The sequence below is a fragment of the Panthera leo genome, chromosome A3 (assembly GCF_018350215.1).
Source record: "Panthera leo isolate Ple1 chromosome A3, P.leo_Ple1_pat1.1, whole genome shotgun sequence".
Classification (NCBI taxonomy): Eukaryota; Metazoa; Chordata; class Mammalia; order Carnivora; family Felidae; genus Panthera; species Panthera leo.
Window position 1 is genome coordinate 24,743,912 of NC_056681.1, and position 22,875 is coordinate 24,766,786.

Sequence of the window (22,875 nt, forward strand, 5' to 3'; positions counted from 1 at the left end):
CTAGGAACGGAAAAGAATCTCTGGGGTCCTTTAAAGAAACAGCCACACACCTTTGAGCAACCTACATATATTTGGATTTTAGCCCCGCCCAAGCCAAGTCTCCTTGAAGCCTCACCTCCTGAAAGCTCCTTCGCAACCTAAGTAGCTACGCCCGCGCCAAATGCAAGGAAGCCACACCTGTTAGAAATCACCCACCCCAGGAAGCGCCCCCCCTCCCCCCGAGAGCCCCGCCCTACCCTTCCCCGCTGGCGCCCTACCCGTCCCCGCTGGCGCCCTACCCCTCCCAGCTGGCGCCCTGCCCCTCCCCGCTGGCCTTGGAGGTGGGTGAGCTCAGCAGGTGGGGTTGAGCACTCGGCAGGAGCAGGAGCTGCGGAAGAAGCGGCACTGGCAGGAGGCGCACGGGTCGCAGCAGGCGGGCGCCGGCGGCTTGCAGCTGTCACGAGTGGCCACGCAGGGGGCGGGCGGCGGAGGCCGGGGCCGCCGAGGCCGAGCAACATTCTTCATCGAAGCCTTTTTCTGTGGGGAAAAGCGGGGGCTGCTCAATCCGGCCACGTCCGCCCCACCCCTCTTCACCTCAGCCTTGGGAACTCTGGGCAGTGGAGGCCCCAGACCACACATATGTACCCACAGCCCACCATCCATTCGACAGCATGCCCACGGGGGACCCTGGCGGATCCCTGCCTCCCCCAGTCACCTATCCCCTGCCTCCAAACCCAGTAACACTTACTTACCTGGCTGCGCCTGGCCCACTTTTCTCCCTGGGGGGTCCCACTCAGTTCTGGGTGTTCCTCCTTCCAGTGTATCCCCAATCTCTGTCCGTTCTGCCTTCCCATTAAATCCGGATCCACTCACTTCACCACCTCGCTACCCTGAGCCAGGCCACTATCCTTAGTCTGCTGCTCTGGCCCACTTACAGTCCATCCTCCATTGCACCAAACGGACCTCTCCGAAGACCTGTGATGGCATCCACTCTGGCTTAAAGCCCTCAGTAGGTTTTCTTTGAACTTAGAATAAACCCTAAACGCCACTTAGGCCCTCGAGGCCCTCTGGTGTGGCCCCACCCACCTCTCCGAGCTGTTGTACCACACTGTTCCATTCGCCTTCCTTCCTTGCTCTCAAGCGCAGAGTTCCTGCTGCAGGGCTTTTGAACTGGCTACCCACTTTCCTGAAACCATTCTTTGTTGTGCTCTTCAGTACAGGTACTTGAAATGTATCTAGTGCAACTGAAGAACAGAAGTTTCAAATTGTATTTAATTTTAATATTAATTTACATTTAAAAATAGAAGCAGCGTAAAATTTTTTTCTTTAAAAAATTGTTCTTGTTAGGACCACAGCTGACTTTATTAAAAGTTACCATCGGAATTGAGATGTACTGTAAGCGTAAAGATACACCACCAGGTTTCAGACTTAGCACACATAGAAAAATAATGTAAAATATCTAACTTTTTATATTGGTCACATATTAAAATGATAATATTTTGGACACACTGGGTTAAATAAAATGTTAAACTTAATGACACGTGCTTCTTTTTCCTTTTTTTCAGTGTAGCTACTAGGAAATTTAAATTCACATACGTGGTCTACAGTTTATTTCTATTAGGCATTGCTGCTTGAGGTTACTGAAGTTTTCAGTATTTAAGTGCTGCTTCCTTAGGGAGGGCTTCTGAGACCACTCTTCCCTTCACTCTCATTACCATGCTTTAATTCCTTTACAGTGTTTATCATTATCTGAATTTATTTTACCTATTTACTGGTTTACTTGCTGTTTGTCTCTTTTCCCCACAAGAATGTAAACTACATGATAGCAGGGATATATGCCCCTTGTTCACTTCTGTATTCCCTGAACCTAGCATGCAAAAATATCTGTGAACCATGTATTCTTATACATCAATCATCTGATCTGCTTGTCACTCAACAAAATGTCTAGAGAGGAGCAGGGACTTTCTCAAGGTCACACAGTGCCAGGTCTAAGACTGGAATAATGTGTGCATTTCAACAATGCCTTAATCCAGTATTTCCCAAAGGGTGGGAACCTGTACCATGGTAGTATGATTTTAGGTAGTACATGAGTATTAAATGACATTAAATCACATAATGAGAAAGGATTCCTTTTTCAATCTCTTTCAATTTTAAAGGCTCAGTTTGGTGCCAATATATCATTAATGCTTTCCCCACACTTTCTAATCTGACTCTTAACAATAAGCCTCAGATTTAGAGCATTTGGCAGGTGACCCCATCCAGCTAAATTCCACTAAAAATCTTTTGGTTTCATTAAACTTATTTTTATGGCAAGTGATATTGACTTTCTGTCATAGCTATATATATATATATATATATATATATATATATATATATATATATAATATAGATATATATTTATATATCTATATTATATATATATATTGACTTTCTGTCATAGTTATCTATATCTATATCTATATCTATATCTATATCTAAATCTATATTGTATATATATGTATATATATATATATATAATATAGATAGATTTTTTTAAGTTTTAATTTTAAACAAATAGGTGAAACTCGCTTATGGCAAAAATTGTGGGGGGTTCCCGGCTGGCTCAGTTGGTAGAGCATGCATCTCTTGATCTCAGGATTATAAATTCAAGCCCCATGTTGAATGTAGAGATTATTTAAAAATAAATCTTGGGGCGCCTGGGTGGCGCAGTCGGTTAAGCCTCCGACTTCAGCCAGGTCACGATCTCGCGGTCCGTGAGTTCGAGCCCCGCGTCAGGCTCTGGGCTGATGGCTTGGAGCCTGGAGCCTGTTTCCGATTCTGTGTCTCCCTCTCTCTCTGCCCCTCCCCCGTTCATGCTCTGTCTCTCTCTGTCCCAAAAATAAATTAAAAACGTTGAAAAAAAAAATTTAAAAAAAAAAAAAAATAATAAATCTTTAAAATAAAATTGTGGGAAATAGTTCTGAAATAACAGAGGTCTAGGAAACATTGCATTCAGTCAAAAGAATGAATGATGGTGACATTTCAGTCAGGGGGCTAGCTACTATAAGAAGATGCTTTTTAGCAGGTAAGCTATTTTGCTCAGTGAACCTTAGCTCTCTGGGCTTCTGTGGGGGTCTGGTTCAGGGCTTGAGGGCAGGAAGCCTTTAGATAGCTTTCAGCTTCTTTTGTTCATGAAAGTCTGGAAAGTCTTTCATTTAGTTCCTAGCTAGAATTCCCTTTTAAGTCTGGTCCCACCCCCATAATGAAAACTCCCAGTCCTACCTTGGAAGATCTCTTCTTTTCCGCCTCTTTTCTGCTGATCTTTTTGGATTTCTTGTTCAGTGCTTCAAAGAGAGACAGAAGGAGCAAAGCCAGATGTTTCTGGAGGCCATGAGCTACAGTAAAGTGAGAGGAGTGGAGGGGGCTCCAGGAAATCTCAGGGTGTGGGAGAAGAGGGGTTGGCTGCATGAATCACAACTTGGGACTTAGGCCAGCAGATTCTTGTTAGCCTGGCTGCTGACCTGGAGCCAATGTCCTCTGAGGGAAGGCAAAAAGGAAATCCAAGAAGGCCCTGAAAAATGGACTCTCAGTGCCATGTACATGGATGGACCTGTGTTTCCTGGGACGCCTGGGTGGCTCAGCTGGTTAAGCGTCTGACTGTTAATTTTGGCTCAGGTCATGATCTCACAGTTCGTGGGTTCCAGCCTCACGTTGGGCTCCATGCTGACAGTACTGCTTGGGATTCTCTCTCTCCCTTTCTCTTTGCCCCTCTGCAGCTTGTGAGCATGCACTCTATCTCTCTCAAAAAAACAAAACCAAACTAAAACAAAACAAAAAAACCCCCACAAAACCAAAAAAAACCCAGCTATTTCCTTAGGCAAACTACTTAACCTCCTTAAGACCCAGTTTTCTCACCTGCAAATAGGGTACTCTAGTATCTACCTTACAGGGTTATCTTGAGGATAAACAAAGTATCTTTATAAAGTGAGAAGTTTGGCACATCAAAGGTGATTGATCAGTGATGTACCCCAGCCCCTTCCCTGCTCCTTCCCTGATACGGCTAGAATATTCTCTTTTCCTAGTGAGAGGCAAGGCAGTGAGGGATATTAGTTTTGAACTTGGGTTCTGGAATTAAACACCTGGGTTTGAATTCTGGCTCTGCTAGTTGAGAATTGTGTGATCTCATGTTAGTCACTTAACTTTGCTAAGCCTCAATTTCCTCAGCTGTGAAACAGGAATAAAAATAGTACTCACTTCCCAGTGCCTAGCATACAAGGTGTATATCTGTTACTATTATTATTATCAGATGAAATTGAACTAGATGATGTTCAGTGTCAGGACCTAATGCCCCTGGTATTTTCTCCTGAGCAGTCATTCTCCATCTCAACACTGCAAGGACTAGTTCATACTACACTTGGTTATATTCTGCAGCATTTTCTAAAATTTTTACTGTTGATAGTTCTTTGATTCAGTTAGTTTCAGAAATGCCAAGTTAAACCAAATTCATGAAGTGTCTTGACTTCAGGGTCTCTTGGAGCATCTAACGTGCAAAGCTGCATATTAGATTGGTGGTATGCAGAGCTTTTCCAAACCATGTGAGCCAAGGAATACTTTGTTCCTCTAGGATTACTTTGAAGAATAAACACGAAAGAGCTCTGACCTATGTCAGTGAATCCTGGTATCAGCCCCGGGAGCACGTTTGACATCTTGCAGCCCCTTCTCATGGACCGGAGTCCAGAGACCAGGGGTCAAGCTAGGCTACTTACCTACAATAGAGACAGAAGGGAGATCCAACAGGTTCATGGAGGAGTTGCTCCTCAGGTTCCTGTCATCTCTGGGTTTTTCCTCAGGTGCCAGGTGACTGTAGGCAGTGAGGAGGCACAGGGAGACCAGCAGGGTGGCCAGGAGTAGGCGGAGGATATTCATCCTTGAAGGCCTGAGTGGAACAGAGAAGGCAGTCAGGCTGGTGGGTCAGGGGTTCTGGCAAGAGGATGTGCCCTTTTGCTTTCCTTGTATCTCTTGGGCTGGTGCTCTGACCCCATTTGTAAGTGTCCCAGTGGAGCCAGAGGACCAGAAAGGCTTAGGACAGGAAAGGGGAACTGATGAAGGAAAAAGAGAGAAAAGGAGAGATGGGGAGAGGAAGCGAGACAAGGAAAGGGGGGATATAGAAGCAAAGAGAAAAGGAATGCATTGCAGTTGGTCTCTGCCATTCTGAGGGTGGGGTGCTGGGTTTTATAGTCAGTGGTCCCAGGAGGACCTAGGCCTGGGCAGAGTTGTTGAAAGGCCCCAATAGTACCTTGCAGTGGCAGAGATTTTACTATGGTGCAGAGAATGAGGCTCATAAGACTCTCTGAGAAAGATGCAGGGATAGATGGCATCTTCAGACAAGTGTATATGTTGTCACATGTGCTGTATTCCCATGCCCAGAGGGAATGAGTACAGGTGTGGTTTGTGTGAGAAGGATGGACCTGTTGACATAGGCTGACTGGATTTACTGACTTATTGCTAGCTGGATTTTGATGAAGCAGATGGAGCCCAGAGTGGATTCCTTCCCATGAATGCCTTCATTTGGCTTAATCAGGGCTGAGAACTTCAGAAGCATTTTCATCTTCTCTGAGTGTGGGATCTCCGTGCCTTACCTGCTCTGTGCATTGTTCCCTCTGGTCTGGGAAAAAACTGAGGCTGCTTTCCCAAAGTTCTCTCTGCCCTGCCATAAACCATGGTGGGTGAGAGGAGAATAAAACAATCTGTTCATACTGATCCTGCCCACTCCTGGGCTTCCTTACGGCAGCCTGGCAATTTCTACCCTACTCCTCCCAGCTCTCAGCTTAATAAACTGCAATTAATGAAATACAATTTCTTAGAACCTAAATAATTTAGTGGAACTAAATTAAAACTAAGCTAAATGGAGTCTGGAAAGGGTGAAATCTCAGTGGAATTAATCTTATTTGTGTGTTGGGAGAGGGCTAAAAATGAGTGTTCCTCGCACTAATCCTGGGGAGCAATATGTATATTCTAAATGTAATATAGGTCCATAATGCCTAGTTGTATCATGATCCTCAGGGTCAGAATTTTTTTTTTTTTAGAATTTTATGGATTTTAGAAAACAAATACCATCTATATACTCTATTAAACCACATACAATGGGCCTGGGTACACCCATAATAAATACTGATACTTCTGCAGCCAAAAAGGTGGGGATATTCATAATAAACAGGATAAACAAAGACTATGAATTAATTTGCATCAATTGAGGATAGGTTTTGTTGCCAAGATACTTCAGGTAAGGTCAGATTTTTCTGCCAAAGAAAAAAGAAAACTGATAGTTTTCAGAGTTTGGGAATTTTACAATTTCAGGTAAAGGACTATAGACTTTACAAACCCTCATTGCTGTTACTACTCAACATGGGACACCCACTCCCTGCTATTAATACAGGATAATAATGCTGACAGCAATGACCACCTACGCAATTGTGTTCTCAAGAGTAATTTGTCCTTCCACTCTGTAGTGGTGAAGGCTGTTCTTTGATCTGTGGTATCACTGATGACAATGCCTTCTCTTAAACTTGTCATCTGCTTTAAGTTACTGCTTATGACTTTAGATGAGTTTTTATTCAGCATGGTGGATATAAAGAATCCAGAAAGGGGAGTCAGGTCACCTGGATGTACCTGCTATATAAGTGGCTGTGTGACCCTGAGCCCATCTGGGCCTCTGCTTTCTCATCTGTAAAAAGAGAGGATGGGGGGGCACCTGGGTGGCTCAGTCAGTTGAGCGACTGATTCTTGTTTTTGGCTCAGGTCATGATATCGTGGTTTCGTGGGTTTGAGCCCATGTCAGGCATTGCGCTGGTGGTACAGAGCCTCTCTCCCTCTCTCTCTCTGCCCCTCCCCTATTTGTGCTGTGTCTCTCTCAAAATAAAGAAATAAACTTAATTTTTTTTTTAAAAGAGAGGATAGGACTACATGACTTAATATATGTTATGAGGCACAGAGTAGAAACTTAATAAAGATTTGTTTAATGAATGAAAGAATCTTAAGACCTTTCTATTCTAAAATTCTACAAATCAGTGATTTCTGATTCTTGCTTCCTGGGCGTTGGGGCAGGTTAAACAGTTGAATAAAGATTTTGCAAAGGTCACTTGTGTATCCTTAAGAGTCAAGGGATTTGTAAATGCATTAATGTGACTGAATCTGATTAAACTCTGGAAAAGAGGCCACAGAAAGTCATGGCTAAATGCAATTGGCTGTGTACCTCAGGAGTCTTGATGTGTGTGTGTGTGCATGTGTGTATGTATGTGTGTTGAGCATGCACACTATAAGGGGTCTGACTGAGGGAATATGGGAGGTAATAGTATCCAGATCATCTCTGAGTATGGCAAAATGAGTAGACAGTATATCAGTATAGAGTGCATACTCAGTGTGCTCTGTAGAAATCCCCTTAGCTATGGTACTGGGTATAGTCTGATATCTTAATCCTCTAGGGTCAAGGCCTTAGTCCCCAAAGCAAAGGAAAGGATTATAATTTCCCAGTAATGAGGAGGGGCTAATGACCTATTGGGACAGAGATATAGTGAGAGATAAGAGCTGAGGAAGAGGTGAAGGCAGCAGAGTCTTCTTGAAAAGAGTGACCACTATTAGTTGCTGACCATACTAGATGTTAATGAGGTGCAGCCTTGACAGCCTGCCCTGGGTTTTGCTCATGGCATCAGTGAGGGGAGCCAGGGTATCTAGGAAGCCAGCAAGTTGGCATTGCAGGGAAGGTGACTGGGCTCTGTTTGTTGTAATAGTGGCTTCTACCAGTCCTGCCAAGCACCACTGGCAAAGGGTACGGGAGTCTGGGTTAAGCTCATCCCTGTGGAGGAAAAAAATAGTGTTTTGTAGGGCTTAACATGGGTGGGCATCTCATATAGGCTAGGGGTGTTGGAGGGAGACTCTCTGCTGATCAGTCTTTTGGAATGAAACACATACTTGGGAAGAAAGGAAAATTAAAGCAGGAGGGAATCTTAACTTTGAAATTGTCTGCAAAACTTTGCCCATATGTGCATTTTTCTGGGAGAGAAGGTCCATAGCTTTCTCTGGATCCATAAGGGGGTTTTAGGCACCTAAAGAGCTCACAACCCCTTCTTTGCAACCTGATTGGGGCTTATCCAGAATCACAGGTACATGAGAGCAGAGGACACTGTCTTTTTTTTTTTTTTTTTCTGTTCACGCAATAATTGAGTTCTATAATTGGGAAAATGTACTTGTGGGAAGGGGCATATCATTCCAGACTAGTGCTGGTATAAAATAAAGAAATATAATAATGAAGCAAACTAAAGAATAGAAACACTATGGTCCCATTTGTGAACAAATATCAAAACTCCCTCAAAAGTAAATATGCTTACATATGCAAAGAAAAAAGCGTGGGAGGAGACACATTAAAATTTTAATAATGATTACTTCTTAGGAGTGGAGTTAAGGATGGGGAGTGAGGTAGAGAAATGCACTTCTTCATGTACTTCTGTATTTGAATTTCCTTTTCAAGAATGTTAATTACATTGTAATAAAAAATAAAGGATGATAGGAATAAAATATTGAATGCTACTTGACATAGCATCAAAGAATTTAAAGATGATGGATGGAGAGTTATATTTGATTTGTGACAGTGAGGCTGTGGAATTTGCAGGACACTCTTCCCTCTTTGTACCTCAAATTCAAGGTACAGTTTGCTCTCAGCACCTACTGCTCTGTCACCAAAATATAGGGCTTTCTCATAGTGTATCATCCTTTTACCCTTCTCTGCCCTGTGACACTTTTGAAGCCTTCTACCCTTCTGGTTCATCAGCCACTGTTTCTGATATAACAAAACCTGGGAGAGGAACACACCATTTTTGTGGTGTTTTTGTTTCTCAGCCAAATTAGCTATACCAAACACTGAAGGTCAGAGCCAGAGAAAAAATATCACTCATTCATAGTTACCTAAATTCCCTACACCAGATGTTCAGTGGCTGCATAGGGATCCTACCACCCTACACATCTTTGACCCATCTGAGCAGCAGGTGATATATATCCACGACAGGTGCCCTGGCTGTGCTGAGCTTAGGAGGCTCCATTAGGGCTATTGGCTAATTCCTTAATGTTCACTAGGGCTTATCAGTGATGATAATTTCTGGGGTAGAATGAGGGTGTCAATATGTTTTATCTACCTAGTTTTGTTCCAGGATAGCCAGCCAATCAAGCAACAAATATTTTTTGAATGCCATGGGAAGTTAGTGTTACTGGATTAGGCAAACTTCTGAGAAGGGGAAGAGAAGGAGAATCAAAGAAAGAAGGGTCCAGAGAACTTTGGGACATGGTGTCAGGAGAGCAGATTTTGCTGCAGATAGGGATGGGACACCAAAAGGGAAGAAGGGACTGATGAAAAGGGCCTGGAGACGCCTTGGTCATAAATTTGGCTCACTTCTCAAGACTGCCTCCTTATGAATGGGCCCGAAGAAAGGCACTTGAGGGACTGAACCCAACATGCCAAGGGATCCTTTAATCAATGTCATCCATGACACTTGGGGAAAATATTAGAATGACAAGGCCAACTGAGCATGAGGAATTCACCAATCTCTTAGTTCTTGCTCTGTCTTTGGTTAACCCAGTCCCAGAGGTTCAGCATCCCTGCTGAACTGCTAACCAAAACTACGCTAAGCCAACCCACAAACATTGTTGCTTGGACAACTGTGAATGTCTCTTAACTGATATCCTGTCTCCTTTCTTGTCCTATTCCATCCATTCCCCCAATAGGAGCCAGAGTGATGGGGGATGGAGGGCATGATTCAAATCATGCATCACTCTTTGCTTAAAACCTCTAAGAGCTTCCTGTTGTTTTTGAAGTAAAATAAATATTTCCTGCAAAGTCCTGTTATTCTCTCTGGACTCATCTAATAGACTCTCCTGCTCAATCACTATATTCTAGATATATTGTACTCCTTTCTGTTCCTAGAATATGCTAAACTATTTCTTATCCCAGGGCCTTTACTGTCATTCCCTTAGCCCTAAATGTTCATTCCCTGGTCTTGAACTTGATTCCCTCAACTTTTCACATAGCTAGATCACTGGCAACCTTTGGACCTTTTTACAAATATCACCTCTTTATTTGACTACTTTATCCAAAAGTGTCCTTTCCCCAGTTTCTGTCTATCCCAACATCCATATCTTTCATAGCTCTTACAAATGAGCAATTATCTATGTTTATCTTCATATTGGCTTTCCTTCTTTTGTATAATTTAAACTCCCATAGGGCAGGGACCCTGTTGTCATGTTCATTTTGCTACCCTCACTGGTAAGCAATGCCTGACACACAGCAGGCACTCAATAAATATCTGGTGAACAACTGAATGAATGAATGGGTGAAAAAGAAAACCAACAACAGAAAATCTTCAGATTTCCCTGGTCCCTTCAGGCCAACAGGGCAGGTTAAAAGTCAGATTTGATTATGATTCCATGTCTTTTCCTTGACCTTTGTTCTATCATACTGGGGCTTAGACAAATCTTGAGTTTCAACTGCATCCCTTATCTGAGTGCTAGGATAGGACCCTTGCTTTTCTTAATATCTTTGATTTTGTGCTTGACCAAAAGAGGTAAAAGAGATAATTTACTTTGTAGATAAAAGTGCCTGGCAAGGGGGCCATGATGAGGATATAACAATCATAGGGCTATAGAACTGGAAGAGACTTTAAGGCTCTTGTTTAAGGAACTTAAGCCTGGCTATGCATTAGAATTATCAGGGGAGCTTTTTGCTACCCTGTTCACAGTACTGTGTTAAGATACAATTTACATACAGTAAAAAGCACAAACTTTAAGTATCCAGCTTGACAAAATTTAACTTTTATATACACTTATGTAACCAACACTCAGTTCAAGGTATAAAACCCTCCTTTCACTCCTGAAAGTTCTCTTGTGCCTCCTTCTGGTCAATACCCATTTTTACCCCTCAGAGGTAACCTCTATTCTGACTCCAACCACCATAGATCATTTTTTTCTGGTTTTTGTACTCATAAAAATTGAATCATACTGAATGAAATCTTTTGTGTCTGACATTTCTTTTGCTGAACACTTTTGAGGTTTTATCCACTTTGTTGCGTACATAGTGGTTTGTTCTTTTTTTTTTTTTTATTGCTGATTAGTATTTCATTTTAAATGTACCACATTTGTTTATCCATTCTCTTGGGTGCTTTTGCAAGAAGTAAACCCAAACCTTGTCCTAAGCCCACTGAATCTGAATCTAGGAATGGAGCCTGGGAGACATACTTAAAAAAAAATTTTTTTTAAGTTTATTCATTTCGAGACAGAGAGAGCAGGCAGGGGAGGGTCAGAGAGAGAGAGAGAGAGAGAGTGAGAGAATCCCAAGCAGACTCTGCACTGTCAGCACAGAACCTGATGCAGGCCTCGAACTCACAAAATGGAAGACCATGACCTGAGCCAAAACCGGGTTGGACCCTTAACTGACTGAGCCACCCAGGCACTCTCTGGGAGACATATTTTAATAAGCTTCCAGGCAACTGTGGTGCACAGCCATGTGTGAGAAACATTAATTTTGTCCATCCACCCTGGTTCCATAGATAAGAAAATTGAAGCTCAGACTAGGAAAGTTTCCTAAGCAGACACTTGAATCAGTAAGAGGCAAGGGTAGAACTTCTTCCACCAGGCTGCTCTTTGCACGGTAAGACAACTCAAACTGCTAATTAGTGACAGAGGCAGGGACATAAATCATAATAGCTTCCATTTATTGAGTACCTGCTCTATGGCAGACTCTGTTCTAGGCCTGTTTCGCGTATTTACTCCTCTTAACAAAGTACATATCTTTGCTGAGGAAACTGAAACCCAGAGCAGCCCAAAGGACAGAAGTAGTGAGTGCAGAGAGAGAAGTCAATCCTAAGTCTGCCTGACTCAAGTCACACAAGAAGTGTGGGAAGGAGGAAAACTATAAACTCCTTGGTTTGGTGACCTGTCATCATAGCTCAGTCCAGCTTGCCAAGGTAGAAATAAAAAACAAAACAAGACAAAACAAAACAAAACAGTATCTACTCTGCTTTTCACACCCTGGTTTTAGAACTCCTTCAGTTCTGTATACTCCCCATTAGTGGAAGTTGTTGACTGTCAGATTGATTAAAAATGTTCCAGCTAAGGAGAGGGTGATGTGTTTGCTTAATCCCTAGCTCTTCCTTCTCTACTGACAAATCTCCGCACAGGAGTGGGGACCACAAATGCTGCCAGTGAGTCTGTCAGAGGTGGCTCCCCACACATCTGGGAAGCAAGTTTCCCAAAGTGGGGATGGCCTTGACTCTTTCATCAGGGTAAACTGACCCTATCTATCAGGAACTGGAATGAGTCAGAAACACATCTACTAGCTGAGATGTTGAACCTGGAGTCCTGAGAGTCTGGCAAGCTCTGTTTTTCAATAATGAGGGAGTCTGGGAAGGGTCGGCTGAGGAAAATAGAGACTTCTCTTATGTAGCTGGTAGCATTGAGGGAGCAGGATGGGAAATGATGCGGAAGGAGAGAAGAAAGCTTGTGGATATTGACAAGGACCAAACTTGAGACTCTTCTAAGACTTCTCAACTAGGCCTCAGTTTTGGCCCTCATTCTGTCTTTGGCCTGCCTAGCATAGTTTTAGCAAGAATCCTGTCAATTTAGGGGCACCTGGGTAGCTCAGTCGGTTGAATGTCCGACTCTTGATTTCAGCTCAGGTCATGATCTCGCAATTGGTGGGATAGAGCCTTGCATCGGGCTTGCACTGATGTCACGGAGCCTGCTTGGTATTCTCTCTTTCCTCTCTCTCTCTCTCTCTCTCTCTCTCTCTTCCTTCCCCCATGCACATGTGCTCTCTCTCTTTCTCAAAATAAATACACATAAAAAAAAAAAAAGAAACCTGTCAATTTAGTGAGAATCTCCTCACCCTTGATATCTGATTGCGTTCCTCATCCCCCACTTAAAAAAAAAAGTTTATTTATTTATTTTGAGAGAGAGAGAGAGAGAGAGAGAGAGAGAGCACATGTGGGGAAGGGGCAGTGAGAAAGAATCCATAGTAGAGGAGGGGCAGAGGGAGAGGGAGAGAGAGAATCCCAAGCTGCCTCCTCAGCACAGAGTCCAAAGTGTGGCTCAATCTCACAATGGTGAGATGGCTACCTGAGACAGATATCAAGAGTCAGAGAGGCTTAACTGATTTAGCCACCCAGTCCTTTTAGGTCAGGTTAGCAAGAATTCCTCCTATCTTTGATGTCCCCTTTTAGTAATTTTCCATCTACTGACCCTCACTCTGCTCATTGGCTATGAATCTCCAACTATCTTTGCTGTATTCAGAGTTGAGTCTGAGCTCCATCCCTTATTGCACTACCCCTATTGAAAGAGTCCTGAATAAAGTCTTCCTTACCATTTAAGAATTTTTTCTTTAACAATACCAAAACAATTCGATTTCTTAGGCTGTTTCCATACATACAGACAAATTTGAATATTGTGACTGAATTGACTAATTTAATGTTTGTGCCTAACAGATACCAAATTGAATAATATTCTTTTTTTTAATGTTTTTATTTATTTATTTTGAGAGAGAGAGAGCGCACACAAACAGGGGGAGGGGCAGAGGGGGAGACAGAGAGAATCCCAAGCAGGTTCCATGCTCAGTACAGAGCCTGACATGGGACTCAACTCCATGACCATGGGATTGTGACCCAAGCCAAAATCAAGAGTCAGATGCTCAATCAACTGAGCCACCTATGCTCCCCCAAACTGAATAATATTCTAATGGGTGGTTTTGGTCTTAGGTGGACAGTCTGCTTCAGGATTCTTCTGAGATCAAGAACCATGTGGGAGGCCTGGCATCTCCCTAAGAGGCCCTGAGTTAGAATTTGAGAGAAAGCTTAAGGCTGTGTTCCTCCTCAAGAATCAAAGGACACAAATCATCCAGGCAGCTGCTTGTCAGCATGAAATGTCTCCATGTTCTACTGAGATAGGGGTCAGAGTCCAGGCTTCTCAGATGTTGTTCCCACAGTATACAAGGAATACAATGCTTATAGGAACTGCTAAAATTGTTACTTTGATCTCCTGACCTCATTTCCTACAGGCTGATTTAGTGCTCATCACTCAACAAATCCTCAGTGGGGACTTCCCTGATTTTGATTTTGTCCTCCAGAAACCACTTCTTTCCCATTTCTTTGCCCTAGACCATGCTGTTTTCTGATCTTCTAAATTCCTTTGACTTGGGTCACACTCTGTGCTAAGCATGGCCTGAAGCTAGGCTGATGGTTTTGCTACAGCTCTCAACAACTTTACAGTAGATGGAAGGGAAGAGGCTTTGATGTCAAATGAAATTTTCTGCAGGAAAGGATCAAGGCAGAACCAAGGAAATACAGCTGAGAAAATCTTAAGAGTATGTATGAATTAGTTCCGAGAGAAGGCAGAAAAAGTTTTGAAACAGATGCCTGTACAAGTATTTCTGGAGTGGGTCAAGATCTCCTGATCCTACAAAGTCCTCCAAAATAATCAAAGACAACCAAAAGTTCCTCCAGCATGCCATTCCTTCTCCTAGCATCTCTCCAATGAAAATGATAGAACAAATGTCCAATTTGCTAAAGTGGAGAAAATACACCTGCAATTGAAAATAGTAACCTGAGCTTTTCTCGTGGGCAATAAAATGTGCCAAAATGGGCATCCACACTGAAATCTCAAATATTTAGAAAGGAAAAAGGAGGCTCTGCCATAAACAGAATTTTGGTTGTCTGTTTTGGCTCTACTAAATATGAAATGAACCAGTTCTACACAGGCAGATTGATCCCAAATCCTAAATTCTGCTCTGTGAGAATCATTAGAAATCTGATACTACAAGTGACTTTCTGAAGACATTTACAGAAGTGCTAAAACTTTACTCTGGGGTTAGAGGTGTGATTTTAGAGCACTTCTTTCTAAGGAATTTTAATTAATTAATTAATTAATTAATTAATTTTTTACTGCTAGAAAATAGAAAAAGCAGAGTAAAGAAAAGAAGTTACTAGTTAGCAGAATGTAAATTTCTTTCTTTATGCTAAACTCCTAACTACTCTGACCCATAAAGTGAAACGAATTTGTTTAGCTTTCCTGAAAACTAGGAAATAAGGGATGACTAAGAAGTTCTTTATTTTTTTAACGTTTGTTTATTTATTTTTGAGAAAGAGAGAGAGCACGCAAGTAGGAGAGGAGCAGAGAGAGAGGAAGATAGAGAATCCCAAGTAGGCTCTGCGCTGTCAGCACAGAGCCCGATACAGGGCTTGAACCCACAAACTACAAGATCATGACCTGAGCCAAAGTCGGGCACCCAACCCTAACTGAGCCACCCAGGCGCCTCACCTAAGTTCTTCAAACTTTCCAAAGTAACAGCAGCTTCACTCTTTCTGAAAGCACATTTAAGTTGCCAACTAAACCTCATATGCTTCCCCCCAAGGAACAGAGGCCAAAGGAACTTTGTTTCTGATCTTGCTGCAAAAGATGCTTATTGCTTGCTTGTCTCTAATTTCAAAGACAAGAACAAGAAAACCGCTAGTCATGGGGTGCTTGGGTGGCTCAGTCGGTTGAGCATCCAACTTTGGCTCCGGTCATGATCTCACAGTCTGTGAGTTTGAGCCCCGCGTCAGGCTCTGTGGCTGACAGCTCAGAGCCTGGAGCCTGCTTCAGATTCTGTGTCTCCCTCTCTCTCTGCCCGTTCCCCACTCATGCTCTGTCTCTCTCTCTCTGTCAAAAATAAATAAACATTAAAAAATTAAAAAAAAAAAAAAAGAAAACCACCAATCATATTACAAAAATTATTCCAAACTTCACTCCATCTCGCGGGCAGGAAGATTCTCACTGATGCACAATGAGAAGAAGGAATGTTTCATCAGGTGAAAAGCAGCAGTAAGCGGACCAGGAGAGCAGGCTAGGTTTTACAAGAGAAGCAAAAGTAAAGGGTAGCATTTATTTTACAGAGAGGATCTCTAGCAACTCAGGTCATTCGAAACTTAGACCCAGAAAAGATGGGATCTCTGCAGGCAGCAGAAGAAAAGTGTTTTCCTCCTACTTACAGTGCCCTTTAATCAGCTTCTGTAACGTAAGGGAAGCTGAAGCTGAGTGTCTTCTATGTCCTTAGGCAGCAGAGCGAGATGTGTTGCAGTGAGATTTTTAAAAGACCTGGGGAACTCTTGGCAGCTGGCTTCCCATCTCATCCTTTTGCTTTCAGCCAAGCAAAGACCGTGCCTTCATATTCATCCTGGTGGCCACAAGGATGTCTAATATCCCTATATTTGTTGTCCGATTTCCATATGTTTTTCTCCAGTCTTGGAATTGGAATTGGTGTTGACACTGAAGTTAGGAGAAGTTGAAAAGGAAGTGGTTGCACTGAGAATACTCATGGGAAAGATTTAATGAGAATTTACTTCAGAATGGATCCCAGGAGATGGAATGAAACTTTGGCTTAAGGGGTTAACCTGGAAAAACAAATCCTGCCAAAGAAGGGTTTAATTCAGCATTCAGAAATTCTGGGTGGGCTAAGGAGCACTTGGTGGAGAGGTTAAACCCTAGATGGGCAAAGGCAGATTCCTGAGGCTTAGCTTGTCTTATTAGTAAAACCTCTTTGGAGACTTTCAATATTGGTCTCATAGTTTTCAAAGTTCTATGTAAATTTTCAGCAGTTGAAGCCTCTGCCCCTCTGCGGGTTTTGTAGGTTATTAGGCTGTGGCTCTCTTCTTCTCCTTATTGACTTGGGTTTTACTTGAACAAACTAGAATTACAAGGTCACAATTTATGGCCCCCTGGGTGATGTGAAGCTTAAAGGCTTTGTAGAAGGGAGCACCTTAATATACAGCCCTGCAGCAAGCATTATCTGTTTTTGTGGGGATAGCAGTGGAAGAGTGTGATAGGAAGTGGCACAGCTCTACATTGATTTATCCTTATTTCTTGTATCTCTATATCTATTTTTAAAATTCCAGTATAGTTAACATACAGTGTTATATTAGTTTCAGGTGTAGAATTCCATGCATTCTTCAGTGCTCAGCAAAATAAGTGTACTCAATCCCCTTCACCTGCTTTACCCATCCTTCCACCTACCTTCCCTCTGGTAACCACCAATTTGTTCTCTATAGTTAAGAGGCTGTTTTTTGGTTTGTCTCTTTTTTTCTTTCTTTCTTTGTTTTGTTTCTTAAATTCTACATATGAGTGAACTCATATGGCATTTGTCTTTCTCTGACTTATTTCACTTAGTATTATGTTCTCTAGCTGCATCCATGTTGTTGCAAATGGCAAGATTTCATTCTTTTTTTAATGGCTGAGTAATATTCTATCCTATACATATATATCTCACATCTTCTTTATCCATTCATGTATCAATGCATACTTGGGTTGCTTCCATAATTTGGCTATTGTAAATAATGCTGCAATAAACATAGGGGTACAATATCTTTTCAAATTAGTGTTTTTGTATTCTTTGGGTAAACAGCAGTGGAATTATTGGATTATATGGTAATTCCATTTTTAATTTTTTGAGGAACCTCAATACTGTTTCTACAGTGGCTGCACCAGTTTGCATTCCCACCAACAGTGCACAAGGGTTCCTTTTTCTCTACATCCTCTCAAACATCTGCTGTTTCTTATGTTTTCAATTTTAGCTATTTTGATAGGAACAAGGTGATATCTTATTGTGGTTTTGATTTGCATTTCCCTGATAATGAGCATCTTTTCATGTGTCTGTTGACCACCTGTATATCTTCTTTGGAGAAATGTGTTCATGTTTTCTGCCTATTTTTTAATTGGACTTTTTTTTCTTTTTGATGTTGAGTTGTATAAGTTCTTTTTTTTTTTTAATTTTTTTTTTTAACGTTTATTTATTTTTGAGACAGAGAGAGACCGAGCATGAACGGGGGAGGGTCAGAGAGAGGGAAACACAGAATCTGAAACAGGCTCCAGGCTCTGAGCTATCAGCACAGAGCCCGACGCGGGGCTCGAACTCACCAACCGCGAGATCATGACCTGAGCCGAAGTCGGCCGCCCAACCGACTGAGCCACCCAGGTGCCCCGAGTTGTATAAGTTCTTTATATATTTTGGATACTAAACCTTTATCAGATATGTCATTTGCAAATATCTTCTCTCATTCTCTTTTAGTTTTGTTGGTTGTTTCCTTTGCTGTATAGAAGCTTTTTATTTTGAGGTAGTCTCAATAGTTTATTTTTGCTTTTGTTTCCCTTGCCTCAGAAGACATATCTAGAAAAGTGTTGCAATGGCCAATGCCAGAGAAATTATTGCCTGTGCTCTCCTCCAGGATTTTTATAGTTTCAGGTCTCACATTCAGGTTCTTAATCCATTCTGAGTTTGTTTATTTTTATTTTATTTCATTTCATTTCATTTCATTTCATTTCATTTTAATATTTTTAATTTTTTTAATTTTTTAAAATGTTTACTTTATTTTTGAGACAGAGAGAGACAGAGCATAAGCAGGGGAGGGGCAGAGAGAGAGACACACACAGAATTGGAAGGAGGCTCCAGGCTGTGAGCACAGAGCCCGACGTGGGGCTCAAACTTGTCAACTGCGAGATCATGAACTGAAGTTGGATGCTCAACCAACTGAGCCACCCAGGTGCCCCAATTCTGAGTTTATTTTTGTGTATGGTGTAAGAAAGTGGCCCAGTTTCATTCTTTTTTTTCCCCCTCAAGTTTTATTTTAATTCCAGCTAGTTAACATACAGTGCAATATTAGTTTCAGGTGTAGAATTTAATGATTCATCACTTACATACAACATGTGGTGCTCAACAAGTGCTCTCCTTAATTGCCATCACCTATTTAACCCATCACCCACCCACCTCCCCTCCAATAACCATCAGTTTGTTCTCTATAATTAAGACTCTGTTTCTTGGTTTGCCTCTCTTTTTTCCCCACGATGTTCATTTATTTTGTTTCTTAAATTCCATTTATGAGTGAAATCATATGGTATTTGTCTTTCTCTGACTTATTTTGCTTAACATAATACTCTCTAGTTCCATCCATGTTGTTGCAAATGGCAAGATTTCACTCTTGTTTATGGCTGAGTAATATTATACTGTATATATATACCATACCTCCTTTATCCATTCGTCAGTCAATGGACATTTGGGCTCTTTCCATAATTTGGCTATTGTAAATAATGCTGCTATAAACATTGTGGTGCATGTACCCCTTCAAATCAGTATTTTTGTATCCTTTGGGTAAATACTGAGTAGTGCAATTGCTGGATTGTAGGGTAATTCTATTTTTAACTTTTTGAGGAACCTCCATACTGTTTTCCAGAGTGGCTGCACCAGTTTGCATTCCCAACAGTGTAAGAGGGTTCCCTTTTCTCCTCATCCTTCCAATGCCTGTTGTTTCCTGTGTTGTTGATTTTAGCCATTCTGAATGGTGTGAGATGATATCTCATTGTAGTTTTGATTTGTATTTTCCAGATGATCAGTGATGTTGAGGATCTTTTCATGTGTTTGTTAGGCATCTGTATGTCTTCTTTGGAAAAATGTCTATTCATGTCTTCTGCCAATTTTTAACTGGATTATTTGTTTTTTGGGTGTTGAGTTTTATAAGTTCTTTATATATTTTAGATACTAACCCTTTATCAGATATGTCATTTGCAAATATCTTCTCCCATTCCATAGGTTGCCTTTTAGTCTTGTTGATTGGTTCCTTCACTGTGCAGAAGCTTTTTATTTTGATGAAATCCCAATAGTTTATTTTTCCTTTTGTTTCCCTCACCTCAGGAGACATATCTAGTAAGAAGATCTACTGCCCGTGTCACAGAGGTTACTGCCTAGGATTTTGATTGATTCTTGTCTCACATTTAGGTCTTTAATCCGTTTTGAATTTATTTTTTTGTATGCTGTAAGAAAGTGGTCCAGTTTCATTCTTTTGCACGTAGCTGTCCAGTTTTCCCAACACCATTTGTTGAAGAGAATGTCCTTTTCCTGTTGCATATTCTTGCATCCTTTGTCAAAGATTAATTGACCATATAATCATGAGTTTATTTCTGGGCTTTTTATTCTGTTCCATTGATTTATGTGTCTATTTTTGTGCCAGTATAACTTGAAACCTGGAATTGTGATACCTCCAGTTTTGTTTGTCTTTTTCAAGATTGCTTTGGCTAATCAAGGACACTTGTGGTTCCATTCACATTTAAAGATTGTTCTAGTTCTGTGAAAAATGCTGTTGGTATTTTGACAGGGATTGCATTAAATCTGTAGATTGCTTTGGGAAGTATAGATGTTTTAACAATACTTGTTTTTCCTAACCATGAGCATGGAATATTTTCTATTTGTTTATGCTGTTTTCAATTTCTTTCATCAGTGTTTTATAGTTTTCAGAGGACAGGCCTTTCACTTCCTTGGTTAATTTTATTCCTAGATATTTTATTCTTTTTGATGCAATTATAAATGGGATTGTTTTCTTAATTTCTTTTTCAGCTACTTCATTGTTAGTGTATAGAGAAGCAATGGATTTTTATACATTGATTTTGTAGCCTACAACTTTATCAAATTCATTGATCAGTTCTAGTAGTTTTTTGGTATAGTCTTTAGGGTTTTCCATTTTAGTATCATGTCATCTGCAAATAGTGAAAGTTTTACTTCTTCCTTACCAATTTGGATGTCTTTTATTTTTCTTATGTGATTGCTGTGGCTCAGACTTCAAGTACTATATTGAATAGAAGTGGTGAGAATGGACATCCTTGTCTTGTTCCTGATTGTAAGGGAAAAGCTCTCAGTTTCTCACCATTGAGAATGATGTTTGTTGTGGGGTTTTTCATATATGGCCTTTATTATGTTGAGGTATGTTCCCTCTAAACCTACTTTGTTGAGGGTTTTATCATGAATGGATGTTGTGCTTTGTCAGATGCTTTTTCTGCATCTCTTGAAATGATCATATGGTTTTTATACTGTATGTGATGTATCACGTTGATTGATTTTCAAATATTGAATCATGCTTGCATCCCTGGAATAAACCCCACTTGATCATGGTGAATGATTGTTTTTAAATGTATTGTTGGATTTGGTTTGCTAATATTTTGTTGAGGATTTTTGCATCTGTGTTCATCAGAGATACTGGCCTGTAGTTCTCTTTTTCTGTAGTGTCTTTATCTGGTTTTGGGGTCAGGGTAATGCTGGCCTCATAGAATGAATTTGGAAGATTTCTTTCCTCTTGTATTTTCTGGAATAGTTTGAGAAGAATAGGTATTACCTCTATTTGAATGTTTGGTAGAATTCACCTGTGAAGCCATCTGGTCCTGGACTTTGGTTTGTTGGGAGTTTTTTCATTACTAATTCATTTTCATAGCTTGTAATTGGTCTGTTCAAATTTTCTGTTCTTTCTGATTCCATTTTGGGAGGTTATGTGTTTGTAGGAATTTATCTATTTCTTCTAAGTGTCCAATTTATTGGGATATGATTTTTCATAATATTCTCTTATAATCCTTTGTATTTCTGTGGTATCAGTTGTTATTTTTTCTCTTTCATTTCTAATGTTTATTTATTTTGAGAGAGAGAGAGAAAACACAAGTGGGAGAGGAACAGAGAGAGTGGGAGAGGGAGAGAATCCCAAGCAGGCTCCACTCTCAGTGCAGAGCCTGATGTGGGACTTGATCCCATGACTGTGAGATCATGATCTGAGCCAAAATCAAGAGTTGGATACTTAACTGACTAAGCCACCCAGGCGCCCCTCTCCTCTTTCATTTCTGATTTTGTTTGAGTCCCCCCCACCTCTCTTTTTTGAATGAGTTTGGTTAAAGGTTTATCAAGTTTGTTGATCTTTTCAAAGAACCACCTCCTGGTTTCATTTATCTATTCTATCGTGTTTTTTGTTTTTTGTTTTGTTTTGTTTTCGTTTTTCTGTCTTTTTTAAGTTTATATTTTGTTTATTTATGCTCTAATCTTTATTTGTTTCTACTGGTTTGGGGTTTTGTTCTTCCTTTTCTAGCTCTTTTAGATGTAAAGTTAGGTTGTTTATTTGAAAATTTTCTTGCTTCTTGAGGTAAGCCTGTATTTTTATAAACTTCCCTCTTAGAACGGCTTTTGCTGTATCCCACTGATTTTGGAACATTGTGTTTTCATTTTTATTTGTCTCCATATATTTTTTATTTCTTCTTTGATTTCTTGATTGATCCATTCATTGTTTAGTAGCATATTATTTAACCTCCCTGTATTTGTGCTCTTTCTGTATTTTTTCTTGTGGTTGATTTCTAGATTCATAGTGTAGTGGCCAGAAAAGATGTGTGGTATGACTTTGACATTTTTGAATTTGTTGAGACTTGATTTGTGGCCTAATCAGTGATCTATTCTGGACAATGTTTCATGTGCAGTTGAAAAGAATGTGTATTCTGCTGTTTTAGGATGGAATGTTCTGAATATATCTGTTAGATCCATCTGGTCCAATGTGTCATTCAAAGCCACTGTTTCCTTGTTGATTTTGTTTGGATGATACATCCGTTGATGTAAATGTGGCGTTAAAGTCCCCTACTATTCTTGTATTACTATTGATTAGTTCCTTTATGTTTGTTATTAACTGCTTTGTGTATTTGGATGCTCCCATGCTGGGTGCATAAATATTTACAATTACTAGATCTTCTTTTTGGATTATTCCCTTTATGATTATGTAATGTCTTCCTTTGTTTCTTGTTACAGACTTTGTAAAGTTTATTTTGTCCAATACAAGTATTGCTGCCCTGGCTTTCTTTACATATCCATTAGTATGATAAAATTTCTCTATCTGTTCACTTTCAATCTGCATGTGTTGACTTATCCTTATTTTTAAGGGCCCACTTCTTTTTGGTGGTTTGTAGAAACAGGGACAATTGGAAAGAGAAGCGAAGAATCAAGAGACTTGGATTCTCCTCTAGGATTTTGATCGATTCCTGTCTCACATTTAGGTCTTTAATCTGTTT

The 22,875-nt window shown here is 40.7% G+C and overlaps 1 protein-coding gene across 3 annotated transcripts in view; it reads right to left on the bottom strand.

The window, feature by feature from the left end:
• Positions 1 to 252: 252 nt before the first annotated feature.
• The window catches only part of LOC122215644 (agouti signaling protein), a 167,404-nt gene continuing 144,781 nt past the window's right edge, over positions 253 to 22,875 (bottom strand). For 2 of the 3 annotated variants that reach the window (XM_042931196.1, XM_042931197.1), the window contains 3 exons: positions 4,725 to 4,894; positions 3,241 to 3,302; positions 253 to 516 (listed from right to left, as the gene is read on the bottom strand). In XM_042931196.1, coding sequence (XP_042787130.1) covers positions 331 to 516; positions 3,241 to 3,302; positions 4,725 to 4,894 — 418 coding nt within the window. In that variant the 3' untranslated portion in view covers positions 253 to 330. Of the gene's footprint in view, positions 517 to 3,240; positions 3,303 to 4,724; positions 4,895 to 16,016; positions 16,274 to 22,875 lie in introns of those variants that run through there. The other variant, XM_042931198.1, reaches the window with a different exon arrangement.